Source organism: Pipistrellus kuhlii, unplaced genomic scaffold (assembly GCF_014108245.1).
Source record: "Pipistrellus kuhlii isolate mPipKuh1 unplaced genomic scaffold, mPipKuh1.p scaffold_m20_p_12, whole genome shotgun sequence".
Taxonomy (NCBI): Eukaryota; Metazoa; Chordata; class Mammalia; order Chiroptera; family Vespertilionidae; genus Pipistrellus; species Pipistrellus kuhlii.
In genome coordinates, this window is record NW_023425427.1 from 1,388,470 (window position 1) to 1,415,397 (window position 26,928).

Genomic DNA, 26,928 nt, shown 5'->3' on the forward strand with positions numbered 1-26,928 from the left:
TGGTTGAGCTGATTTTCTTAGGGGGAAGCAACTGTTCATACTATCGCAGTCTTGCTCTGTTGTTAATGTAGCCCTGAGCACAGTTTACAGATTTATTTCTAAGTGTGCTCTGCTTGGTGTTCAAGAGTCTATGAGACCCCACAGCCTGTCTTTTCTGCCACTTTCCCTAGCTCAGATAATACCAGGCAGCTTACACAGATTAACCCTTCTGGATGTCTGCTGTCCTCTGAGATTGAGCCTCTGCATCTGTTCCCTCTACCTGCCATGCCCTTACCCTGTTCATACCCAACTCAAATATCAACTCCTCTAGGATTTGTGCTCCCATAGAATTACTCTGTCAACTCTACCTACCATCAATGGCATTGAGGATTTCCTCCTATGCGTGAGAATGTGGGCTTCTGGGGTAGATTCTTGATTGTTTCTTCATCCCTGATTCTTCCTGCAAATGCAGAGGACAAAATATATAGACAGCAAAGATTTATCGATTTAAATTTAAGTCAATCTCTGTTACTCTTTACAGCACTTGTGTTTCTTTCTCTTTTCCCAGGTGTGTCGGACCAAGGTGATTGATCTCAGTGAAGGCATCTCCCAGCACGCCTGGTATCCTTGCACCGTCACCTACCCCTACTCCCAGACCACGTTCTGGCTCCGGGTAAGCCAGTGCTTGGAGAGCCCTACATGCTTCAGAGGCCCTAGGAAGCTCTGCCTCCTGTGACCCCTTTCTTAGGATTGTTTGTCCATTGAGGATGCTCACTGTAAGGATAGGGGGGGAAAAAACTGATCAGTGGGATGCTTATGGAAATGGAATCCTTTAATTGCTTGTACCCCCCCACCCCCACCCCAGGTCATTCATGTCTTGGAAGAGTTTGGATACTTCTGTCTGCCTGGAATCTCCTATTCATTGTTCAAGACTTTTAAAAATTGCCTTATCTTCCCTGAAGTCTATAGTGATCACCCCAAGAGAAAAGTGGCTATTCTCTCTCCTCTAGTCCTATACATGTTTGGTTGGTCAGCTGTTGATGGCACTTGTCACATGGTGCCATCCTCCTAAGGACTGTGAATTGCATTGAATTTTGATTTGCATGTTATTGACCTATGTTGAACCTCATAGTCTACAGCATGTCCCATTTAGCTTTGTTTCCTCACTGCCTAGTACAGAGGTTAGCATGGAGGAATAACAAACAGTAACACCACCATCTTTGTGTGGTTTCAGTGTGTGCAAAACACTTTTAGTGTGTGCCAAACACTTTTCTCCCATCATCTCATTGAGCCACACTGTGATATGGGTCTTCACTTAATCCACCACTTGAGGTGAGGAATCTCAGGCCCAGAGCGACACAGTCAGCACTGATGGATGGGTGCATCTCGGAGGGAGCAGAGCCGAGATCGGAACAGAGTTTCTGATATGAGAGCCTGGGCTGTTCACTGGGAGGCTCCACTGCCCCCTCCATTGCCATTACAGAGCCACAATGAGTAATCCAGTTCCTAAAACAGGAGGTTATCACTGGGACAGCCCCCCCTCCATCCTGTGGCTGCTTCCCCACCATGGACAGGGGCATGCATGACCCTTGATGTTATGTGCATTTCAGGCATACTTTTCTCAGCCAATGGTTGCTGCAGCTGTCATTGTCCACCTGGTGACCGATGGGACCTACTATGGGGACCAAAAGCAGGAAACCATCAGCGTCCAGCTGCTTGACACCAAAGAGCAGAGCCATGATCTAGGTGAGTATGTCTCAACGGGCCTGGCTGGCTCTGGGTGCCTGATTTCACCTTTGCCCAGTGTGGTCCTGAGGGTCGGCTGAGAAGGCCTCCTTCTTCCCCTCTCCCCTCTCCTCTTTCTCATTCTCTCCCGGCCATTCTCATTGCCTTCAAGTCAGGGTGTGCTAGTGGGTCTAGAGAAGCCTGACTGACAGGTTCAGGGTGAGGGGTCAGTGTGGAAATCCTCCCTCCAGTGGCTGCCTTCTGCCAGCCTCCTGTAACTCAGCATCCCCGCTGGCCCTCCAAAGTCAGGAACCTAAGTAAGGCCCTTTCCCACTGTTTGCATCAGCATCTTAAGACTCAGGAAGCCCAAGTTGCAGCCATGTGTCCAGTGTGAATTCCAGACTTTTCCATAGGAGTAAGACCAGGAAAGGTCCAAAAGGGGAAGAGTCAGCTGCCTCAGAACACAGGCTGCAGATGGCACTTGTACCACCTGCCTCAGCATACCATAGGAGCCATGGACATAGAGCTGATGGGCAAGGTTAGAATCCGGCCCCGCCACTCAGGCGCCTGGAAAATGGGAGCTGTTTTCTCCACCTCCATGTGCCTCATTAAGAGCTCTGGGACAATAATGCCATTGTACAGTCAGAGCGACCTAGGAAATAAGTGAGGCTTGAGACTGCGGTGGCCCGTGCCTAGCACACCGCCTGCCCCCAGGAAGTGCTGTTACCTGCTTCCATGTTTCTGACACAGCCATCCCGATGGGTGGAATCCTGGGCCAGCACCACAGTCTAGGCATCAAAGCCATAACACACACTCCAGAGGGAGCTCATTTCAAAGACCCCCAGATTGCAAGCCGGCGATGGGTCATTCCGGGGTCAAGCAGCAGCCCAGGGAGCAGCGAAGGCTTTTTGGTTTTGTGTTGATGTTTACTTATTTAGTTAGTTTCAAAGGCAAGGGGGAACATCCTAATAAGGAAGAGAAAGAAAATCCCTCTGAACTTATCTGGATTCCTGGTAAATTTCCTTAAGTGGGAAGCAAATATTTTCATAGCTGTCCTGGCAGAGCGCACCACAGCCAGGCTCTGAGCAGAGGGTTTCAGCGGAGCCGGGCAGGTCCAGTTCCCATGGAGCTCCTACGTAACTACTACCTGAGGCGGGGACTTCCACGTGCCACTGTCCCTCCCACCGGCCCATCTCCCATCCTCAGCACCCTGACTTCCCCTTCAGATGCTTCCCAGCTCTGAGAGAACGGACACCAAACAGGGGGAGGCTTCATGCCCCCAACTAGCACGCCTGCCCAGCGTGGCTGGGATCATCCCATTTTCTAGATACTGAAACAGTGGTGGCGTTTATTAGAGTCACATAATAAGGAAGTGGCTAAAGCAATACTTGAACCAAGTTCCACCAACGCCAGAGCCACTTTGTTTCACCCACTGCCTCCTGACCATTGCTCCCCTCTCCTTCTGGATGCATACCTCTGCCTGCTCCTCTCCCTGCCCCTCTGCCTACCCTTCCCCCTGCTCTTCTCCCTGCCACTCTGCCTTCCCTCCTGAACCTGAGGAACTGCTCCTGGTTCTTCTGAGGGCTCTGGAGTGAGGGAAGCTTGCATGTTACTTGGACTGTATGTCGCTGGCTGCTCTGTGGCCCTCTGGAAGGCCACTTCCTGCCCAGGGTTCTCAGTCTCCTGTCCACAGGATGGCTACAGAGGCCCTTTCCTTGTACCACTGCAATGGCCTGTAGCGGTGAAATTGTTTCTGGAAAGGCAGCCTGAACACTGGCAGTTCCAACCAGCAGGCCCCAGTGCAATGTGGGAGGTGGGGGAGTCTGGGTGGAGGGGTGGCCCTTTGGGGGAGGAGAGGGCCATGGGCACTAGGTGAGGGGAAGGCTTAGGGGGCAGGGAGACAAGGGGGTTGGAAAGATTTGGAACCAAGAGAAAAAGGCAGACAAAGAAACTTTCAATCAAACTCAAAATCCCCACCGGCCACCCAATGGTGCTTTTGTGCAGGGACATGAAAGGGTCTGGGGGCTTGGGGAAGGGCCGGTTGGGAAGGGCGTGACTGGCCTTGAGTAATGAGCCTGGCCCCCCGGCCCTCTGTCTCCCCTGACAGGCCTCCACGTCCTGAGCTGCAGGAACAATCCCCTGATTATCCCTGTGGTCCATGACCTCAGCCAGCCCTTCTACCACAGCCAGGCTGTGCGAGTGAGCTTCAGCTCACCCCTGCTCGCCATCTCGGGGGTGGCCCTCCGCTCCTTCGACGGCTTTGACCCCGTCACCCTGAGCAGCTGCCAGAGAGGGGAGACCTACAGCTCTGCAGAACAGAGGTAAGGCACCCGGGTCTGCCCACCCCGCCATTGAGTAGCCAAGTGGAGATGGAGGAATTCTGGAATGTGGTGGTCATGTGAATTGTCATAAAAATATCTGGGCACCTCCTCCTCCATCTCCTGGGCTCTGGGCAGCACTGCCTCTGGGCCTGCCGTCCAGGGGTGGGGAGGTCTGCAGGGCTGAGTGGTGGAAAAAGGGCCTCTTTTGCTGGCATTTATCCCAGTGGCTTGCAGGGGGACCCTGGGACATTGCTTTCTCTCTCTGGGCCTCAGCATCCTCATTTGAACAGAGAGAGGGTGGTGGGTCCGCTGGCCTTCAGCTCTGAAGTGCTGGAATATCCTGCTTCCTGAGTGGCGCAGATGGGAAGCATAACTCTGAAATTTAGGAGGAGAGAGGAGGACTGTTATTTGTCTCATCCCAGTTCGCTGCGTATTTTCAGTGATGGGTGAAATCTCTATCTTCTCTAAGCCCAGCTCCTGAGATTCCCCCTCCCCCTGCACCTTCGCCCCCTCACCCCCCCTGGTCTAGGAGCCTGTCTTTGAGCTGCATAACATCATCCCCTTGGTGCCTTTGACTTGGCATCTATTCTTGAACTTGGTTTAGGGCTAAGAGGGGAAGGTGTTTCCTGGACATCTTTTGGTGATCTTACTGGATCTGAATCTATCCCTTCCTGACTGTGTGTCCTCATACAAGTTGCTTTACTTTTCTAAGTCACAGTGTTCTGTTTTGGAGTAAATGGGTGATAACATCTACCCCATAGGGTGGTCGTGAGAGTTAAACAGTGTGCTGTAGGTAAAGGTGTTCTTGCATATGGCTAGGCACTGTGCAAAGCTAATGCGTTAGTAAAGGACATTTATCTTCCTGTGAGAGTGGTGCTTTTCAGCCCAGAATCCTGCATAGAATCCTCAGAGGAGGGCGGAAGAAGCCTCAGAGATGATCTAGCATGCAGAGGTGTCCCCAATTCTGTACTGTCTAGAATCCCAGGGCCCCAAGAGGGGAAAGACTGGTCTAGAATCACACAGCATCACTCATGTTTGTTTAATGAGATCCAGCAGGAGAAGGAGTTGGGGTCTCAGTAGGCTCTCCCAGAGTGAGGCCCTCTGAAGGGCGAGGCAGCCCTGCCGGGTGTACCTGGGAGCGAGGAGCAGAACTAGGGGTGGGAGGGCGACCTGGGCCTTTCCCACGGCCCTGCTGCTGCAGAGGACACAAAAGGTGGTTGCAACACCCACATTACTCTGCACCCACTGTCTCTGTCCTCTATTGTGCAAAGTCTGTTGCAATCCTTTGGAGGCCAAAGAGCTCCTTAAATATCACTCATTGTTACATTTCACCCTGAGAGGGCTTTGTCCTCCCCGGCTCCCCGGACTATAAAAATAAGTTAATTCTCAGAACCCAGAGAAACATTGTGGATGGAAAATGCAAATCCATCCACTCTGCCACAATGCTTTCCGTCGTCACCCAGACACCGATCCGTCCGCAAGTGCACGGAGGCCGGCACCGAGGACTTGGAGTTCTTAGTTGGCAGGTCCTGTGCCCCAAGTAAACAGCAGGGAGAGTTTAACCTGAGAAACTAGTCAGCTGATAAGTGCCTGTTGGATCCTCTGACTTGTGGAGGAACATGGACCTGGGACATGTTCTGCCTCTGTCTGGTTATGTGACCCTCACCCAGTCACCCCTTCTCTCTAGGCCTCCGTTTCCATGTCTGCCAAATGAAAATGGGTTGGATGTTCTCTGTGGTTCTTTCCAGTTCTAAAAGTCTGTGGTTCCCAAGAGCTGGGAGTGAGGAGAGGGAAGAGGAAGGGACCGACATTGATGATTATATTAATAGTATCTTATTTCATTATTACCTCTGTTCTGGGAGGTGTGGACGCAGTGAGGGAGTCAAGGCCATCCAGGCAGTCAGAGGCCAAACCCTGCTTTGCCTGCCTCTAAAAACCATGCTCTGCCCACCGGAGCCAGGAACATCTGTCTGGGAGAGAAGAGGACTTTTCACAGCTGCTCACCTGCGACCATTTAGTCAGTGAGCCAGTCAAGTGCTGAGGACACAGCTCTGAGGCCTCTGTGGGCTGGGCCCGGGTTGGGACCTGGCTGGGGCAGGCAAAGTGCCCAGGTCTGAGGCCTTGGGGATGCAGGGCCCTCCTGAATGCCGGGCTGGGGTGGGGGAGGACAGGCAGGACTGTGTAAATGTGCAAATGTGTTCAAACAAACAAAACGAGGAGGAAAGAAAAGAAAAATAAGCAACAACTGGAAAAAGCCACGGGGTGGTTAACTGCATTCTCAAAGCACCAAGGTAAACAGCATCAGTTTTTATAGATTTCAGCTTGTGGTCGACACATCCCACTTCACTCCAGGCCCTCCCCAGGGAGTGAAAGGTGCTGTTTCTACTCCCCCATCTCCTCCCCTCCCCTCCTCTTCCCACATCCATCCCTACCGTCCCTCCCCCTTCTCCCTCCCCATTTATTCTTTCTTGCTTTCTCTCCTTGCCCCCCTCCTCTCCATCTCCCTCCCTCCTCTCCTCTCCCCTCTTTCCCTCCTCATTTGCTTTCTCTTCCTTTGAGAGCAGCGTGATACCTAGTGGGCTGCCATGAGCAGCATCATACTCCACATCGATTCAGGTGCTGTGTTCTGACTGATACTCCGGGTCGTCCCCAGTCCCCCTGCAGTCCTAGGAATAAACACAGGGTCCAAGGAAACAGGATTGTGTTTCAAATGAGAGGTCCAGTTGTGGAATTCTGGCCAAATCCTGGCTCCACACAGAGTTATGGGAAGGGGGAAAGATGGGAGGTTGCATAGCAATCGTGGTGGGAGAGTTAAGAGGCTTTTTCCATGAGAAAAGCAACAATCATGAATTCAAGCTCCTGTGTGTTTCTCTCTCTCTCTCTCTCTCTCTCTCTCTCTCTCTCTCTCTCTCTCTCTCTCACACACACACACACACACACACACACACACACACACACTGCCTCTATCTATCTTATGGTGCTAAATAGAGATTGAGCAGTTTATTATAAAATTCAGTGGGTCATCTATGTAGACAAATAACTTTCTTCCCTCCCTCCTTTCTCTTCTCCATCTCTGCCTACCTCCTTCCCTCCCTCTCTTCCATTTTCCTTCATTCCTTCCATTCTTCTCCCCCCCCTCCCTTTTTTTTTTTTTTTTGCATTTTCCTTCTCTACCTAAAACTTCCCACAGTCTCCATGCCAGCCCATTGGGGAGAGGCAGTTGGAGAGAGAACTAACTTTCAGAAGGTCAGCTTCAAAAGGAAAGGCATTTTTCCTGCATTCATATGAGCTCCTTCCATCCAGGGTGGATTGGCGGTCGGAGCGGGTGGTGGTCGCCCACAAGCTGGAGCCCAGAGTTCCTCGGAGCTGTGCGCGGATAGGAGCGCATGTGGGAAATGTCCTCCCAGGGGGATGTGTAGGAATTCATATGTAAAATTCGGAGCCCGGAATGAAGCTGCCCATGTGGAGACCACAGGCCTCAGGTTGCTGTCCAAAGGCTCAACCAACTTCTCAGCACCTCTCTGAACACCTGCCGGGTTGCTGGTCTGAGGGATACCCCTGCACACGGAAGTGCAGTGCCCGATGTGTGTGCATCCCCCCTGTGCTGGGGACTCCTTGACTTCTCTGGAATGCTGTCCAGCTTCACCCATTAGTGTCCATCAGATCCTGCTCTTCTAATCCAAGTCCTTGTCAATCTCTGAGATCAAGTCTACTCTCCCCTTCCAAGGGCTTCGCAGTGACACACCTCTGTTGTTTTTCCCTCATAAAACTGTGACCCCTGACAGCTGGAACTCTAAGAGCTTCCCTGGTTCTGCTCTCTCATCTGAGAATGGGACACCTACGGTCCAGGCAAGAGAAGTGAGTGACCCAAAGTCACCCAGACAGCTGGGGCAGAACTGGCATTTGAATCCAGTTTTCTGGATCCAGGACAGAGATCTTTCCCCTTCCTCAGAGGTTTTAACACTGCTGTCCCTCCAGCCATTAGCTAGGCACAGGCCTCGGTCCCTCAGGCAGCCTGGGACCAGAGTGAACAGCTGCCTCGGCCGGCGTGTGCCCTCCACTAGGCACACCAACTCACCTTGTCCACACAGAATCTCTGCTCTGTCCCACCACATCACTGGCTTCCAGAATTTCAGGATCTGGCCCTCAGCCTCCTGCCACGGGAGCTGCATCAGTCTCTCAGTCTCGCGGCCCACATGCCCCTGCAGCCGTGGTGCCCAGAGCCTCTCCCTTCACTTCCTCCAGGGTCGAGCATGCTGTTGTGTTGTTTGTTTTGCTTTGCTTTGTTTTTGTTTTGCTGTCCCCATATGAGCAACCCATAATGCTCTATAAACAACCTGCTGTTATTATCTTCCATAACCTCCCCATGGCATGATTGCAGCTAAGTGGCAGGGCACAGGGGTCAAGCCAGGACTTAAGGGCACCGAGCCAGGAGAGGAGCCCTCGCCACCCTTTAACTTCTGTCCTGGCTGCAGGAGACCCAAGTGTCCCCTGGAGACCCAAGTGTCCCCTGTTATGCTAATCGGAGCCCTTTCAAGTGGTGGTGGGGGCAGCAGCTGGGGGCTTGGCTGTGAGATCACCTAAGGTTTAACCTCCACATGGAACTTGAGTCTATAAATAAACGAGTGAGAATATAGATAAGAAAACTCATAAGTATCTGATTCTCTCTGCATCTGGGACCAGGGGTAGTTCCCCCACTTTTCCCAGATGTGAGCATTTCATCCATATATTACCAGTGCTCCTTCCCCACCCCTCCCAACCACCACATTCCTCCCTTCTGGGAAGTGTCTTTCTTTTTTCTTTTTAAATTATTTTTATTGACCATTCATCATGGGTATTAAATTGTTCGCCCATTTTTTTAATTTTTTTTTTTTTTAATGAAGCCAGAGGCTTTCCTTTTGTTTTGTTTCCCTTGTTTTAATTTTTGTTTTTGTGTTTCAGAAATGACAGGCTGTGTCGTGGAGTAAATTATTTGGGAGGGACAGTTGGGGTCATGTTTGTCATTTTTGGGCAATGTGTTCCCATAACCCTTTCCAGCTCACTGGAAAGAGGGAGGGTCAGGGGCTTTGGGGACAGACAGATCCACATGAATCCTATCTACACAGAGTACGTTTGGACGAGCAATTTAAATTCTCTTCACTCCCCTCTTCTTGAAGATAGAATGAAAATACCACCTCAAGGAGTCACCGTGAGAATGCAAACAAGATGATGTCGATGAAACACAGAGGCTGATTCCTAGTGCATATTACTTCTCTTCCCCTTTTCTCCCTTCTTCAAGCCTACAAACCAGTTGCAGACAGATATGCTGAAAAAGGGGGGCTGCCTCACCCCCGAGCATGTTCTGGAAGACACTAGTCCTACAGCATGTCCCATGAAGAAAGGTAATCAGCGTTTGGAAAGTGGTGCGCACCTTCGCCCCTCCTGGAAACCCACAGTGTGATTTAAGAACATTCAAGGTTCTGAGAAGGCCTGCAATGAACAAAGCAACCTGGTCTCCTTAATACAATGCCACCTTTCTCATCTGACCACGGAACCTCTGTGGCCGAGCACCTCAGCGACTGTTTTCCTTCTAGAGCAGAAAGAGCCCGAGTACAGAAACCACTTTCTCAGGGAGCCGCAGTTTCCAAAGCATTTCCATGCATTGGCCTTTTTATTCGACCACATGATGAGCTCCACCCTATCCTGGACCTTGGCACAGACCCTCTCCTCTGCCTGGGATTCCTCTGTCCCAACCCTGTGTGTGGCTGATCCCTTCAGTCCACCCAGGTCTTAGTTCAGATGTTCGCTCCTCATGCAGGCTGCCCTTGACCCCTCTATACAAAGTGCCCTGCCCTGTCCTCCCCCTCCCACCACCATAGTCACCCTCTATAATTTTGCCTTTTTTCAGGGACCTTTACTGCAGGCATCACCGTCTACAACAGGTTTGTGTATTACTGTTCTTTGACACATGGTCTCCTTCTGAGACACCCAGGTGACAGGAGCCTGGCCTGTCTCCTCCATTGCTGTCTCTCCATGCGGAACAGTGTCTGGGCGGGTCTGCTGCATAGATGAATGAATGGCTCACAGGTCACCCTGCTGACAATCTTGAGAAAGAAAACATTTTATGAACTCCATTTTACAGAGGAGGAAATTGAGGCTCAGTGGGTGTTATGACCTTTCCAAGGACAGACAACTGATCAAAAGAGCCCAGATTTGCCCATGTGCCCACTTGCTAAACCCTGTACTCCTTTATTCTAGAAAATCAAGTTTTCCATCTTATTCTTTTCTTGCAAAGAATATTAATGTGCCCGGGATTGAGGAGGGTGCCGCTGGTTCCTTAATGGCCCCACAACCCAGATAAGCCTTTGTCTCTCAACAGGGCTCCCAGCAGCCCCGGGCCATCAGTCATCTGACGGGAGCCAGGGAAGTGCTAGGAGTGCAGAGAGAGCGCGATATGTGAGGCGGAGGTGGAAGCCCCGCTTGGAAGCTGGTTGCTCCCTGAGTGAATGTATATAATTGAACTGGAGCCACGTGGCTCTTTCCCCAGCCCTTACACAATGCGAGCAGATGCACTGTTTGGTGTTGAAGCCCTTGTGTTGACTTCACAGTTCCAGGTTTTTCCAGGTCTCCTCGTGGCACAAGGCCGAGGCTGCCAGTAGCAGGGAAGAGGGCGGAGAGTCGAACCTGTCAGCAAGTTTCAGGAACCCCACTAGCCCTGCCAATCTTTCCAGTTTTTTCCTAGGGGGGTTCTGTGGAGAGTGCAGAGCCCACGTTAGTGTGGGGACTGACAGACACCTAAGTCAGATGCTTGCCCTTCCCCAGGTGTTTCAAAAAGTGAATTTGAACAAAAGAGATGAATTCTGGTCATGTTCTTTGGAGACTTTACTTTCTTCCCTCCCACACCCCACTTTTTTCTCACCACTCTTCTGAGCAGGGGAGGGAGTGTGGTGGTGAGTAGTCACCCTGAACCATAGAATCTAGTTCTTACAACTACCCTTGGGAGTCAGTATTACCATCCTAATAAAGAGGGAATATGCAAATTGACCATCACTGTCACAAAGAGGGCAGCACCCAGTCCCCTCAACTCTGCTGGAGTGCCCCAGTTCTTTCAGCCTCACCGCATGGTGACAGGTGCTTGGTGCGGCCGGACCCACCCTCAGCCCCCAACCACCCAAGGCTGGCCCGAGGTACAGGCAAGCCTTGATGGCAGCTTCACAGCCGCCCAGGGCCACCCGAGGATCAGGTAACCAGGGCCAGCTGAGGCTTGCGCTGCCAGCAGTGGCAGCAGCAGATATGTGATGGGGGCATTGCCTTCCCCTGATCACCTGGTTGCCTCCTGCCCTGAGGGCTCCCAGACTGTAAGAAGGGGCAGGCTGAGCTGAGGGACCCCCCCCTTCAGTGCATGAATTTTCATGCATCAGGCCTCTAGTAAGATGCAGAGAGGCTTCCGTTCAACTTGGTGTCTGGCAGATAAACACAGTAAATACTTGCTATACTGAAATGATCCCCATTTCCTAGATGGGAAAACTGAGGCTCTGCATGATTGGAAGCATAATAAAGCTCTCAAGGATTTGAACCCTGGTTTGTCTGTTTCCATATGTGACCACTGCTTCCAAAGTCTTCCTCACCTAGGCCAGCTCCTTCCCTCCATCACCTCCTCTCCACAGTCAGGCTCAGCCTCTTGACATTTTAGAGAAGGAGGCTATGAGCCCTTATCTTGCAGCTGCAGTGCCCAGGTCCCACAGGGAAGCTCCCTCTGACCTTCTGGTTTCTTCCCTCTCCAGCTGTGTGCACTTCGCATGTGAGGCCACCGACTGTCCGGAGCTGGTTGTGGAGAACGCTGCTCTCAACTGCTCCAGCAGTGATCGCTATCACGGTGCCCAGTGCACTGTGAGCTGCCGGACAGGCTACATGCTCCAGATACGGAGGGACGACGAACTGATCAAGAGCCAGGTGTGTGCAGGCACTGGGCCCGCAGCTCCTCTCCATCTGGAGAGGCTGACTGGGTGCTAAAGACGCTCTCTGCTGGGTCTCCTGCATTTAAAATAGTGCTGCTACATAGTAGATGCTCAGTAAACATGGGGTGATTGACAAGGCTCTGAGCTGTTGCCTGGGGAGAAGGGTGTGTCCCCATACCTGGGATACCCTCAGCCGCCACTCACTGTGTCCGCCTCTGCCTTCCAGAAGAGACCCAGCGTCACAGTGACCTGCACCGAGGGCAAGTGGAACAAGCAGGTGGCGTGTGAGCCCGTGGACTGTGGCGTCCCGGACCAACATCACGTCTACGCTGCCTCCTTCTCCTGTCTCGAGGGCACCACCTTTGGCAGCAAATGCTCCTTCCAGTGTCGCCACCCAGCACAGTTGAAAGGTACGGAGGGCCCTCTGGCTGGGCTCGCCCTGCCGCCTGTGTGGGAAGCCCAGAGCCACTTCCAGGCTCCCCTCCTGGGTCTGACACATCAGGGTGGATTTTATCCGTCTCCCGATTTCTCGCCTCAAAGTGCACTGATATACACGTCCCTGTGGGCAGTTAAGGGAAAATCAAGGTGTGGACAAGCATGGCAATGGAATCCCCTCCAAGATCTTACAAGTTTTATAAAAAGGGAGAGAGGGAAAAAGGTAGGGTGCGTTAAGAGAGTAACATTTGGAAGGGATGTGACTAGTGCTCTGGATATGGTTAGGGCCCAGTAAGCCTAAGAGGTAAGTATTATAATTATTCCCGTTGTCACAGAGGAGGAAATTGTCCAAGGCCACCTCATTCATGGTGAGATTCACATTGGTCTCATCTTTCTCCAGAGCCAACTGCCACCCTCAGGAAAGGCCAGCTGGGGAGATGAGAGGGTACAGGAGGCGGCGATCCCTGGCCTCTCCTGGGCTGGGCTGTAGGTGTGAGTATGTGGATAAGACATCATCAGGCAACCTGAAGAAGAGGACACATTTGGGAAGGAGTGAGAGCCTGGGTATCCTAGGATTAAAAAGGCTTTTTGAGCTCATGGAATAACTAATGATTGGGAAGATGGAAAACATAGGGAGGGAGGAATTTGTGCAAAGCTCTTTTTAGAAGACGTGCTTTCTGTTCTGGCTTTTGTCGCCTTTTCTATCCCAGTTTTACCTCTTTACCTTAGATTTAAAACTCGGTCTATCCACCAGTTTCTCTAAGATACTCCATGATACCATTTAGCACCTTGATGGGACTGAGCTGGTTGGACAGGGAGACTGGCCAAATCCTACAATGCCCAGCAATTAACCTTCTCACCTGCTCTCAGTTCTTTGCTCCACCCCTTATCCTCTCCCTTCACAATCCTGCCACAGCTTCCCTCCCTCTAAGAGTTCCAAATTCTCTCTCCTCTCTCGGGCAAAGACCCTTCCATCTTTTTCTGAAATAGATAGCCAGGCTCTGGAGGATTTGGCTTTATCCCATGGTTCTCATCTGGCACCTTCCTACAATCCAGGCCATCTCTTAAGAGGAACTTTTCTACACTTCCTAAGATAATGTTTCCTTTTATCACCTTAGTATTTTGAAGAGAGCAGAGTTGAGGGTGTCATAGGTCCAACCACGACTGTCTTCTTTGTCCTTCTTCCGCTGGTTCTACTGTGACGTCTGTTTCTTACCAAGAAAAATAAAACAATCTCTTCCCAATGCCACCAGCACTGGCCTTTGGCTAACACAGCCACTTGCATGTTTATTTGTCCTCACTAGCTGCAGTTTTGTTTTCTCAAAACAATACAGTGGCCAGTATATGGCCTTTAACATCCTAAAATGTTAGAGCTGAGTAAGAATTCAAAGAGGTTAGTTGACTAGTTCAAGGTCACAGGTAGATTCATAAACATGCACTTAACAAATAGAGATTGAATACCTACTGTGTGCTTGGCACTAGCTATGTTCCAGAAATAAAAGAATGAAGAGGGTGTATTCCCTGTCCTTAGGATTTGGGAAGTACCAACACCATGTATGGTACAAAGAACCTGACCTTGCATCTCCCAGCCCCTCCCTCCTGGATTCTGCTCTAGGTTACTTTTAATCTCAAAGGCACTTCCAAAGAGATTTGGTCTTCCACATATTCTTTTTAACTAAAATAATAAAAACACATTGCTTTTGACACCATGTTTATAATGACTTTAATACTCATTAGAGATTGAAATTTCGTCAGGCAGATTTGTAGATAGGCCAAGCAAATTTATACCCTCTTGACTTTAAATGATGAACAAAGGAAGGTCAGGGTCACACAGCTGTTTGGAAGCCAATCTCTGACATCAGCACTCTTCCCTCCACAGGGAATGCCAGGCTTCACCCAGTGTCCTTCACGCAATGGCCTTCAGCTAGTGTTGCCCAAGGGATCTCAGACAGGGGAAGGAGAAAGGGAGGCGTAGAAGTGAGGGAAGCATCAGGGTTCTCTTCTGAAGCCAGTTACTGCTATTGGCAGCCAGAGCTCATCCTATTGAGGAGCGAGGTAGACTATGCCCTCTGCAGCTCTGGAAAGCAGCCTGTGAATCCACCACCTCCATCCCTGGTTGAATGCTACTTACAGGGTCGTTGACACGGTAGGTCTGTGAACTTGCCCTGTGAGCAGGCAGAACACCCATCCATGCCTGTGAGAAAGGGCCTCTGCATAGGTAGTAAAGTTTCAGGGACAGTAAACACCCTTCAGAGTAGAGAGTTCAGGGCCCAGGGATTCCGGCAGGGCATGTGCAGCCTGTGTCATATCCTACTTTTTTCAAAGCCACACATGCCCTAGCCGGTTTGGCTCAGTGGATAGAGCATCAGCCTGTGACTGAAGGGTTCCAGGTTCAATTCTGGTCAAGGGCATGTACCTTGATTGCAAGCACATCCCCAGTAGAAGTTGTGCAGGAGGCAGCTGATCAATGTTTCTTTCTCATCAATGTTTCTTACTCTCCCTTCCTCTCTGTAAAAAATCAATAATATATATATATATATATTTTTAAAGCCACATGCACAGGAGCAGCCACAGCTGCCAATGGAAACACCCATGCACAGTTCCGTGTCTATGTCTGCCCCTCCGGGTTGTGTTTGATGTGGGTGGGGGCATGTCCATGGTCCTGAATCACCAGCTTCTGCATTAGTGTGCTTCTTCCTCTGACTATGGTGCAGGATTAACACCTGTTTACCCTGTCCCAGAATTCACATTCCTGGTTTGCATTTTTTCTCTTCTTGATTAACATTTTGCAAAGTTTTGTGCTATCTTGGCCACAAAGGAACCACATTGTCCATTTCACAATTTTGATTTGCATAGCAGATGTAGGATACTCTTAAGAGTCCAAACACTTCCTTCACAGATATTTTATCCTTCGTGGGCAATATAGAGAGGGTACTCTCTGCAGATCTTTGATAATGCCGCTTCCTCCAAGCTTTTGCTATGCATTGGCACCTCACACCACTGCCCAAAGCACAGAGGCAATGCAGGAAGCCCAATGACTCCTCCTCCCACAGCCCTCATGCCTTTTAGTTGATGTAGGAATAGCTGTGGTTTGTTTTTGCAGCATCACAGTTTATCAACGCGGGGTCCTCTGGGGTTTACAGATACTAAATTATCTGTGCTCGCCAGATGATTCACACTGACAATGACAGGAAGGAGCGGAGCAGAGGAGCTTACATACAATTGCACATGATTCTCTCTTCCTCCTTCTCCCTACTTTCTCTCTCTCCATAGTGCCCACTGCCTTTCAGCACACCAGAAATGTTTCTTCCTAGTATAACTTAGTGTTCCTCTATCCAAGGAGAATATAAGCTCCCAGAGGGCAGGGTTTGAGGCTTCTTTTTAAAGTTTTGTCCACTGCTCTGTTGGTAGCTGGCATATAGTGAGCGCTATGTAGATGCTTGTTGAATAAATGAAAGCTTCTGTGCAATTCACAGAGTCCTTTCAGACCTAATGATGCAGGCAAAGGGTTAGGAAGGAGGAGATGGAAGGAGGGAGGGAGGGAGAGAATAAGGAGCTTGACACCATTTTCTGGACACTTTTCATAAATATTGTTTCATTGTATCTTCTTATCACCAGGAAAGGCAGGAGTAATTGTTTTCTTTCTGTAGATGGGATATTGGGGTTTGCCTCTCAGAATAGCTAATAAGGGCTCTGCTGAGCATATAGGGCCAGCTTCCCATTAAATACAATAACCTTCTTGTAGTGACACAACATTGGTTTTGAAGGTCAGTTTCACTAACTGTGAGAACTTAGGTCACTTCCCTCCCAGAGTCGCGTCAGACTAGAGCAGTGCTGTGAGAACACAGGAGATTGCACATCAGCAAGCAATCGGCATGTAGTAACCATCAGCTCAGCCCCTATCATTCCCTCCCTACCCCCTTCAGATCAGACCTTCTGACCTCCAAATCCCAGAGCCTCTGTGCTCCCAGCCCTGCTGTCAACACTGTTCAGTAATGCCCCTGAAGAGGAAAGTGTGATTGAGAAACCAAGTTCTGGGTCCATCTCTAATTGTCCTGGGGAGGCTTGGGGCAGGCTGTGCTGATAATATACGACCTGGCAGGGAGATACCGGACTCCCCGGGTTTCACTTTTATTTACAAAGTCCCCGTCCGACCAGGTTCTGGATGGCCGTCAGCACATCGGTCAGAGCTGGCACGGGCTGCAGGGGGCGTGCTGTTCTCCCGGCTGCTTGGCAGGATGTCAGGAACATTGGGGACAGAGAAAGTGAGACCTTCAGATACCACGATGCTGTCACTTCCAGGCACAAGGGGAGCGGGATGAACAGAGGGCTCAGAGCCCGGTGTGGAGCCACAGCTGGAGGCCATGCGGCACACTGGGTCAGAGCCCTCAGTAGTCTCGGCAGGAGCTTACTCTGCCAGTTATTAGGAGGCAAGGCCTTCCAACCCTGGGCTCAGCGATCCACCTGGCAAAGCAAGGATGGGGGTCTCTTTCCTGTGCAGTAAAAACGTCCAGGAGCCTTGAATCCTAATTCACAGTGGACATGGATAAGTCACCCCCCCCAAGCCGGGCTCCTCCTTCTGAGCGGCTCTCTCCATCTCCCAAGGTTCCTGGGTGTAAGTGTAAGGGTCTGGCATTACACGAGGAAGACCCTCTGGTTCGTTAGGTTGGCATAAGTCCAGGCAGCCTGTGAATGAGCTTGACTGCCAGACCCCCATCGGCTAACCCTGCCTGTCTGTCGTTTCCAGGCAACAACAGCGTCCTGACCTGTATGGAGGACGGGCTCTGGTCCTTCCCCGAGGCCCTGTGCGAGCTCATGTGTCTGGCTCCACCCTCGGTGCCCAATGCAGACCTGCAGACCACCAGGTGCCGAGAGAACAAGCACAAGGTGGGCTCTTTCTGCAAGTACAAGTGCAAGCCTGGATACCACGTGCCAGGCGCTTCTCGGAAGTCAAAGAAGTAAGTGGGGCAGGTTCTGGGGAGACTGTCTGATTAGACAGCTGGATCTGGCTGTCTGATTAGAAGCAAGGGTTCCTTTCTTTGCTGGAGGCAAAACCCATTCTGTGTTATGGGAATCTTGAAAGATGTTTTGAATATCTGCCTACTGGCTGTGTAACCTCATGCAAGTGACTTCCCTTCTTTGGGCCTCTATTTTTCAAAAAGAAGATGAAGGCTATAATAAAGAGTTCCCAGTAGGATGGTGTGAAGAATAAATGAGGATGTGTATATAAAGTGCTTGCCATGTGCCTGACACATAGTAATTGTTCAATAAATGGTGGGTGTTAATATCATCAGTGTCCGCACCAATCAGAGCACTCGGGAAGGGAGATGGGGACGAGTAAGGCTTGGATTGTCTTTTTCCTTTTTTTTTAAACTAATTTTAATTTTTTTAATTCTCACCAGTTGATATGCTTTTCTCATTTGAAAAACATTGACCAGTTACCTCTCATATGTGCCCCAATGGGGATCAAACCCACAACCTACACATGTACCCTGAGTGGGAATTGAACCCATGATCTTTTGGTGCAAGAGACAATGTGCCAAGCAATTAAGCCACCCAGCCAGAGCTTGGATTTTATTTCAATTTATATGTATCTATGACAAAATCTGAAACTCGTGCTCGTCCCTGTTAAAGGAGTTCCATGGATGAATTTTCCTTAATCCCTATACATGCCCCCTCTCAACCCCATAGGAGAGGTAGGGAACCAGGAGTGGAAATGCAGCTGGCCTCAGAGACACTTGGGAGTTTGGGTAGAGCATGGCTCTCACAATTTGTTCCTTGAGATGCCTCTTTTATCTCTTCCCTGAAGACGTGCCTTCAAGATTCAGTGCACCCAAGACGGCAGCTGGCAGGAGGGAGCCTGTGTTCCTGTGACGTGTGACCCGCCTCCACCAAAGTTCCACGGGCTCTACCAGTGCACAGACGGCTTCCAGTTCAACAGCGAGTGCAGGATCAAGTGTGAAGACAGTGATGCCGCCCAGGTAAGACTCCTTGACCTTGAGATCAATACTCAGGTCCACCTCCTGTCTGCTTACCCAAGACCAGCCTACAGTTCAAGAACCACTTCCTCCAGGGACTCTCCAGATGCCAGGTTTGTGCAGTAGCAGCTCACCAGTGCAGAGGTTAAGCAATTGGATTCTAATGCTCTTTGTAACCTTTCTGAGCCTCGTTCTCTTCTCTGTAACACCATATTGTATTTGTTCTGAGATCCTTAGCTCTGAAAATACTTTAGTGTTGGAACCCTGATGAAAGAAATCATAAATGCAATCCCAGCATATGAATTTGATCAAAGTTAAGTGACTCTAATAGGAGTGACCAAGGCCATTTGGCCAACTATCTGCCACCATCATCATGGCATCGATCACTTAAGTATTTAAAGTCAGAAGACTCTTCAAGCATAAAGAGAAAGGGAACTATATTTAGACTAAAGATACAGTTTTGAGAAAACTGTTGAAAAAAAGAAAAGAAGGAGATGGCAGAGATTTAATTTTATCTTAGTCGCCTTATAACCTAGAGGCAGCCCAGTAATCTGCCGACCTCTGCTGGAGTTCTGTGAATTAACTGTCCTTAATCCTTACACATACCCCCCTTATACCTCTCAGGTAGGGAGTCAAGAATGGGAAAGAAATGAGAGGCCAAGCTATCTCCAAAGAAGACCAAAGTCTATAAGGAACTCCACTTTCACAGACCCAACCTGATAGGGTGAACCCCAAGCCCCGTGTCTCCCAGTCATGCAAGGGTATTCATCCAGGTGAGGCCAGTGTCCTGCCACCTGGGCCCAGTGCAGGTTCCACCTCCAGCCAGTCCTCACAAGTCTTATTGTTGGCCACCAAATACCAGGCACTACCAAACCACCACCCTCCGCTCCGCCAAGCCATTACCAAGCCCAATCCATCCTCCCTCCAAGACATCCTAAATCCTCATCCTAATGTAGGCCACCACCATTACTTTTCTGGGCCACCAGGAAGTCCCTGGTTACCTCCCTGCACCTATGCTCTGGCCTCTCTCCACTGTGCTATCCACGTTTCGCCAGAGTGGTTTGTTTGGAGCATAAATCTGATCATGACGGCTCCCCTGCTTAACGGCTTATGAACCAGCAACTCCCATTTCCCTCAGGATTAAACCCCAATTCCTCAGGGTGGCATTCAAGACCTTTCCTCTATCACCAGAAAGAATGATCTCCCCTCTGCCATCTCTCACCCTTTCCAGCTGTTTCACTAACCACCCTTGACAATTTAGCTCAGGACCCCTTCCTCCAGGGACCCTGCCTTGATGTCCCTCGCAGTGCTGGGCTCAGTGACATTCTCAGGGTCCTCCTTCACAGCATTGGACACACTTCACTGAAATCCATGTTATGCCGCACCTTACCTCCCCACCCCACCTCCACCCCCACTGGGAAATGTTTTCAGCACTTGGGACAGTGCCAAGGCACCTAGTAGGGGCTTGGGAAATGACAGGGCAGGGAACATCCAGGTCAACCACCTCATTTTCCAGTTCAGAAAACTAAGACTCAGAGAAATCTCTCAACCACCCAAGGTGATCCAGCAGGGGCCAGTGGAGTGAGAATCAGAACCCAGGTCCCCCCAACTGTGGACAGACTGAATTCAATAGGCACTCCCTGAAAATCCTTGCTAGTGTCCACTGAGGGATATGTGTGTGCCCGAGTCCTTCCCATCCTTGATTTCCAGGGAAGCAGAAGCCGGGGCTGGCACAAGCTAAGGCCAGAGATTACCACGGCCTCACGCAGGCTGATCAACTTCCCTCTCACTCCCTTACATAAAACTGTTGCTAACCGTTACCCCGACTACTGAGCCAAATAATATTCTGGCCGCGGTCATGTTATCAAACTGAAACCCAGTCTGCCTGGGGCTTGCCAAGTACCTTTCATGGCCAGTTTGCATTTAAAGGAGAGGGAAATGTAAATGTATCAGACTACTCAAGCAGTTCACTTTGGCAACAAGCAGAGAGGCTAGACGCAAAGGAGCAGGGTATGGCTTGTCAGCTCAAAGAATGAGGGAGCGCCTGCCAAATGGGCTCCTAATACAATTGACGTTTCTAGTTTGTACTGCAAATGAATTTCCTCTACCCTCAGACCCGGGGACTGGGAGCCAAATCTAGTATTCACCTCAGATCCCCTCTTGCTGCCTGTAAACACTCAGAAACGTACGGCCTAGAGCACATGTGTCAAACACAAGGCCCGCGGGCCAAATCCATCCCGCCAGGCCTTGCACTGTGGCCCGCACCGCGCTGTCATCACTGCACTCCGCTGCGTTTCCATCACAATGACAGTTTATGACTGTTCAGTAAACCATTCGGCCCGTGATTTAGGCTGGATTTTAGATTTTGGCCCCTTCTCTGATTGAGTTCGACACCCCTAGCCTAGAGCATCTTAAACCCAATAGCTTGTACGAGCAGGAATTCTTGGCCTTCCAAAGGAGCTCAGACCCTGGTGGAGAGGACAGGGGCTGTCGTAGGGGAGATGCGTGTTCGCCCTCCCACTGTCACAAGAGCAAATTAACAAGGAAACCCTCCACTCGATTGGTTCATTGGGAGCCAAGATGATGGTAGACCTGGTGTCTGAGTTTGGATCCTGGCTCCACCACTTTACTAGCGGGAAGACTTGGGCAAGTTATTAAACTCCTTAAGCTTCAGTTTCCTCATATACAACACAGCGGTGGGATGGTGGTAAGAATACCACCTACCTCGTGGTTTCTTTGTGAGGATGAACTGAGGTCGTGAAAGCAGCATATGTCTGAGTACCCCCTGGAATGGTGCAGCACACCTGTGCCCCCTGCACAGCAGCCCTGGGGAAGGTATAAGTGAACCAGACCACCTGTGAGGTCACATCTAGTGAGGAGAATTCCCTATGCTCCAAGTGGGCTCTTACTGGAGCTAAACACCAAGGCAATGGCTGCAAAGTTATCCCAGAAAGTCAGCATGCATGAGGCCAGGGTGTGTGTGTGTGTCGGGGAGAGGATCATTGGAACCATAAGGACACCTGACCTTTGTCTCAGTAAATCAGTAGACTATGTGGATCCTCTAGACCAGCGCTGCTTGGTCACACTGTGCGATGTGAATGCTCAAAGCTGCGCTGGGCACTATGGTGGCCACTTAGCCATGTGTGGCTGTGGGTCACTGAAATGTGATTGAGCACTGAGATATGATGCCGTATGTAATTTTACACAGCTCACATTTAAATATAAATAGTCCACACTTGTGTAGTGGCTACCCTATTGGACAGTTTGTCCTAGAATGAATCTTTGTAAACCAAGACAAAGAACCTTCCTAATAACAGCTTTCTCATTGTTAAGTGTTCCCCATATGCCGAACCAGTGTTGCAGAATTTCTCTTATTTTGACAACTCTAAACCTTTTTAAAAGACACAATATGCCCATTGGCCAGATGAGGAAGGAAGGTTCAGGAGGCTCGGTGCTTGCCTATGGTTGCAAGAGGTAGTGGTGTTGACTGATGCTCAGCCCAGAGGTTGCCAGGGCAGGCTAGTAGCAAAGGCAGGGTCCATGCATTCGTCCCCAGGGGACTGGTGAGAAGTGCTGATTATCTCAGCACTAATCCAGCACAGGTGCTCTGAGCTGTCCAAGGTGAGGATTCAGGCTCAGTTCTTATTTGTAGGTGATTAGGGGGATGGGCCATCTTGGGGTGGGGACAGGGGTCTGTGGAGGTACCTAGAGGCTGGAGCAGGAGAGGAAAAGCCTGAAGGGACTTTGTGTACAAAGTTATTACTAAATGGTGGGTTTCAGCAACTCAGCAGGGGCAAGAGAGGGAGCATGGGAGTGGGATCCACATGCCCTTGGTTCCTCCTGTGGATCACAGAGGGTGACTGTAGAAGCCTTTCTGCCAATAGGGGCGTGCAGCTGCCTTGATGGGTTCTGCTGTGGACACAGCGTAGCTCTCGGGTACAGTGCCTCTGCAGGCAAGGGCCACACCCAGTCTCAGGGTCATCCAGGGCTTGTCCATGCACCCAGGCTTCCTAGAGGAAGTCACAAAAATCACCCATGTGATGTGAGCAGAGGGCAGAATCTCAGAGTTTCTCCCACTCCATCCACTTATTCTATCAATGGCAATGGTACCACTGGAGCCCAGAGAGCAGAAGGAACTTAGCCTAATCCCCCAGCGGCAGGTCATGGGCTAAATCAGGTCTTAAAGTCTCAGATCTCCTAACCAAGTCATCACACAAGCCATGTTTTCCTGCCCACGCTGCACCTAGCTTGCAGGAAGTGAATGCACATGACTGGGAACAGAGACCAGTAATTAACAGCAGCTGCAATTATTGAGCATCTGCTCTACGCCAGTTGCTGGGCTAATACTTCACAGAGACAGCTGAATTTAAGTCCTATGGCATTTGGCATTGCTGTCCCATTTCACAGACCAGGTCCCTGGTCTGGGGTTCAATGAGGTCAAGTGCTTTGCCCGATTTTACACAGCCTGGATGTGACAGAAATGGGGTTCTGTGGGCTGGCCAGGCTGCCTCCAGAGTTTAACTATAATATTTCAATCCTAAAGTGCACTTCCTGGTTCCACCTTGCCCTGATGCAGCCACATTTCTCTCTGCCATTATTTTTTTTTCCTGCTAAATAGAAGAAGTTTAATTCTCCATCTCTTTCTCCTTCTTCCCTTCCCTCCATGCTGGTAAATTCACAGAGGCTTACAGTCAAGAGACCTGGCCCCAGCATTGGCATCTATAGGACTGGGCATGTCGCCTCTCCATTCTTGCTGCTGGCATTTCTAAAACATGGGTGATGGTTGGTTGATTCTGAAGTACCCTTAGATACAGTATAGCAGAGTGGTTAAGAGTCTTAGCTACTTTTAGAAAGCCTGGTGTGTGTACCAAGCTCTAAAAGCTTCACTTAGGCTGCCCAGCCGGCATGGCTCAGTGGTTTGTGTCCACCTATGAACCAGGAGGTCACAGTTCAATTCCTGGTCAGGGGCACATGCCCGGGTTGCGGACTCCATCTGATTCTCTCTCGTTATTGATGCTTCTATCTCTTCCTCTCTATGGACCTGCAACCCAGGTACGTGCCCTTGACCAGGAATCAAACCTAGGACCAGTCTCTGGGCTGATGCTGTAATCACTGAACCACACTGGCCAGGATGCAACATGCTTTTTCTTGCAGATACATACACAGGCTCAGATAAGCAGACTTCTGAGGGACACAATCCTCTTAAGAAGGATTTCAACTTAAGTGTGAAAAATGGTACATTCAGAGCCAGGTACTTCAGTGGTCTCTGGTCTTCCAAGATCGGATGCTCAGTCAGGTCTTCTGTGGTCCAACTCACATCAAGGACCTACTCCGAGGATCTTCAGGTGGTAGGCAAGCCCTGAGTGCCCTGAGATCTAGTCCTAGAGGAGGGTTTGAACATCCAGAGAGTCTCCAAGGAGTGCTGTGCTGAGGGCGCATCAAAGCTGTGGTTGTGGGGAGCAAGAAAAGTGTGTTGGAGAGACCAGGTGACCAGGAGGCCAGAAGGAAGGACATGCACTAGCAAGAGGTGGGGCTGGATCTGTTGTGTGGGTTCCGCCGTGGAAGCCAGGGACTGCCAGCCTAGGAGCATGCCTGGTGTGGAAGGCGAAGGCGTCTTCACAGCAGGAGTCTTCCTAAAGCAGATTTAGTCAACAACACAGAGTGCCAGATGAGCTGGGCAGAGAAAAAGACTGGAGGCAGCAAGACCGGTGCCTTCATGCTCCCGCCTTTTATGGTGGAGCCTTCCCGGTTTGAAATTCCCTGAACAGATTCCAGTGAGTTCTGATACATTCTCTGTTGCAAACTGAGTTCCCCAGCCAGCTCTGGCCCATTTAGTGCTGAGGTCTGCAGCCCTGCAGGGGCTGGAGGCCAAGTGCATCATAGCCTTGGGCCAAGGCTCCAGGAAATTGGGGTCAATTTCCTACTCCCATGGGGGCCCAGCAGAATCATGGGGCCTGGAGCCTGGGGCTCTGTGAGGGAGAGTTGGGGTTCTCTGTAACTACAGGAAGCCTCTTAAACTTCCCCTGAGCTCACACAGAACATCTCAGGGTGGACTATGCAAGTCGGTCTGCGGCTACATGCTGGAGATGGGCCACCCTTCACCCATGGACACGGAGATTCCCAATGACATTGGCCCCGCCTCATGCTGAGCCAGGAGAAGCCCAGAGAGGGCCCCACTTTCTCTTCTGAATCTTGCCTCCTTGCAGCTGTTTTCCCAGATGGGAGCTTTAGCCTGCATTAGCCCTTCCACAGAGTTTATTTGTTTCCTTGGCATGCACTCATTCATTCATCTCCTCATTTCTTCATTCACTCACCTACTCATTGATTTCCTCATCCATGTGTTCATTTATCTTCATTTAATAGCCAACTTCATTCCATAACTCTACCTATTCACCCCACCTTTTGTTAAGCAAACAGTTCTTAAGTGAATAGAAGAAATATCCATTAAGTGATGAATGCATGAACGGAATGGCCAGGACCTATTCAAGTTTGCAGAGGCCCTGTGGCTGCACAGGTGAATAGGGCACTTTCCTAGGCCGCAGGGAGCTCATCATCTAGGAGGGGACTGATGATAGACAGCGGGGCGATGCGTGTCAGAGATCTTAAGGCAGTGTGCTCTGCAGAATCAGGAGCCATTAGGACAATGGCTTGTGCCAGATGATGATTGAGGGCAGGAGGAGATAGGAAACTGCAGACAGAAAGGCTGTGAATACAGAGCATGGCCATGTGATCCAGCTTACAGTAAAGGAGGTAAACTAAAGTTCAAGGTTGGTGATGGTGCTTCAGGGAGCAAGGAGCAGGAAAATGAGGCAGAATTAAGGCTGAGGCACTCTGGGAACGGACATGGACCGTTCCACAGGTTGGTACCCTGGTGGGCACAGTCAGCACCTCTACCTCATGTATTTTCTCTCCTCGTGACCTTGAAAGAGGGAGAGGAAACACAGCTTATTCTCAGGCAGATGGACCCCTGGGCAGAAAGCACCCACAGTTCTCTGTTTCCAAGAGGTAGAGTCCAAACGTAAGCTGACATTTAAGGCCTCACATCTTATTGGCCTTTCCAGCTCAACCTTCCCCTATTTCTATATATCACCTCCTCTATGACACCTTCCCTGATTACCCTTGCACAACTAGTGACTGTCCCCAACCCAAGCACAGTCACACTGACATGGCTGGCTGCTCACACGACTGTCTTTTCTTCCCCAGCTCAGTGGGACCAGATACTGACTTGCTTTGCTTTTGGACCCCACAGAGCTGGGCACAGAATGGGCACTAAGAAATGGTTCTTGAATTCAGAGGCAGTTCTGAGATTTCTACAGGGCTGGACTCCCATTAGAACCTTAGACGCGGAAAGGGGTTTGCAGGAAGGCATGGGTCTGCAAGCTGCATCCACCTCCATGGTGCAGAAGATTGAGGAACCGAGTATTGTTTATTTTAAAGACTCTAAGGAGGGCACAGGTGAAAGTATCCCCATGCCAGCTTTTTGGTACCATCATTGCTGGAATGAATGGAATGGGATGATGAGGAAGGAAGGAAGAGAGGAAGGGAGGGAGGGAGGGAGAGAGGGGCAAGAAAAAGCTTCCCGGCAAGGCCCAGGCTGTGCTGTGAGCAGATGGCAGAGGCCTGGCATGAGGTGCTCTCTCATTGGCTTAGAGGAAGCAAGCCCTGGTGTGTCCTTGCCTCCTCATAAATAGTCCCGGGCCCGGGCTCTCACTCACCGTATGGGCTGGGGTGCATTGGGTCCCCTGCCTCCTCAGTTAATAAAAACAACCAACAAAACAAATCCCTCTGATTGAAATCTCTGTAGAGACACTGAGTCAGGAATGAGGGAGCCTGGGAGTTAGGCCTCTGAGCAGCTTTGGCCAGTTCAGACGTGAGAAGGGGTCTGCAGAAAGGGCCCACACTGAGCCCTCCTCAGTTTCCCTGTCTGTAGAATGGAGGTATGACCAATGCGATCGGTTCCACCACGTTAACAAATTGCTCTGGTTTCCTTTTTTACTTGAGAAGCTTCCATTGAGGGTGGTGGCTCTTGGTCTGACCGTGTTTCCATGGTTTTCAGGGCCGGGGGAGCAATGTCATCCACTGTCGGAAAGATGGAACTTGGAGCGGCTCCTTCCACCTCTGCCAGGAGATGCAAGGCCAGTGCTCGGCCCCGAACCAGCTTAACAGCAACCTCAAACTGCAGTGTCCGGAAGGCTACGCCATAGGTAGGACGGGTACATGCGGGCAGCGTGGGAGGGGCAAGAGCTCTGAGAGCCCAGGCTGGTGCCTCACTGGGTAGCTGGGTGCCTCAGCCCTGTAAGGGCCCTGTGGGAGGCCCTGAGGTAAGGGAGACAGATGTGACCAGGCTCCTTCCTCCTAGAGAGAGCTGGGGTGGTGATGCAGTGAGGGTGGGAGGAATGTGTATAGCAGGCTCACCTACAGAGGGCTCTGAAAGAGCTTGTTGGGCACAAAATGATATTCCAGACAGAGGAACCATGTAGCAGGGGGAGGGAGGTGAGAAAGCAATATGGTTCGGTGTGGCTGCCTTTATTATGAATCACAACATTTGCATAA

The 26,928-nt window shown here is 50.5% G+C and overlaps 1 protein-coding gene across 1 annotated transcript in view; it reads left to right on the forward strand.

The window, feature by feature from the left end:
• Nucleotides 1-26,928, forward strand: part of PAPPA (pappalysin 1) — a 215,893-nt gene that overhangs the window by 156,255 nt on the left and 32,710 nt on the right. The window contains exons 11-18 of the mRNA XM_036432813.2: nt 548-652; nt 1,590-1,725; nt 3,812-4,025; nt 11,789-11,957; nt 12,189-12,372; nt 17,145-17,355; nt 18,207-18,378; nt 26,432-26,579. Of these exons, the coding sequence (XP_036288706.1) occupies nt 548-652; nt 1,590-1,725; nt 3,812-4,025; nt 11,789-11,957; nt 12,189-12,372; nt 17,145-17,355; nt 18,207-18,378; nt 26,432-26,579 (1,339 nt within the window). The remainder of the gene's footprint in view (nt 1-547; nt 653-1,589; nt 1,726-3,811; nt 4,026-11,788; nt 11,958-12,188; nt 12,373-17,144; nt 17,356-18,206; nt 18,379-26,431; nt 26,580-26,928) is intronic.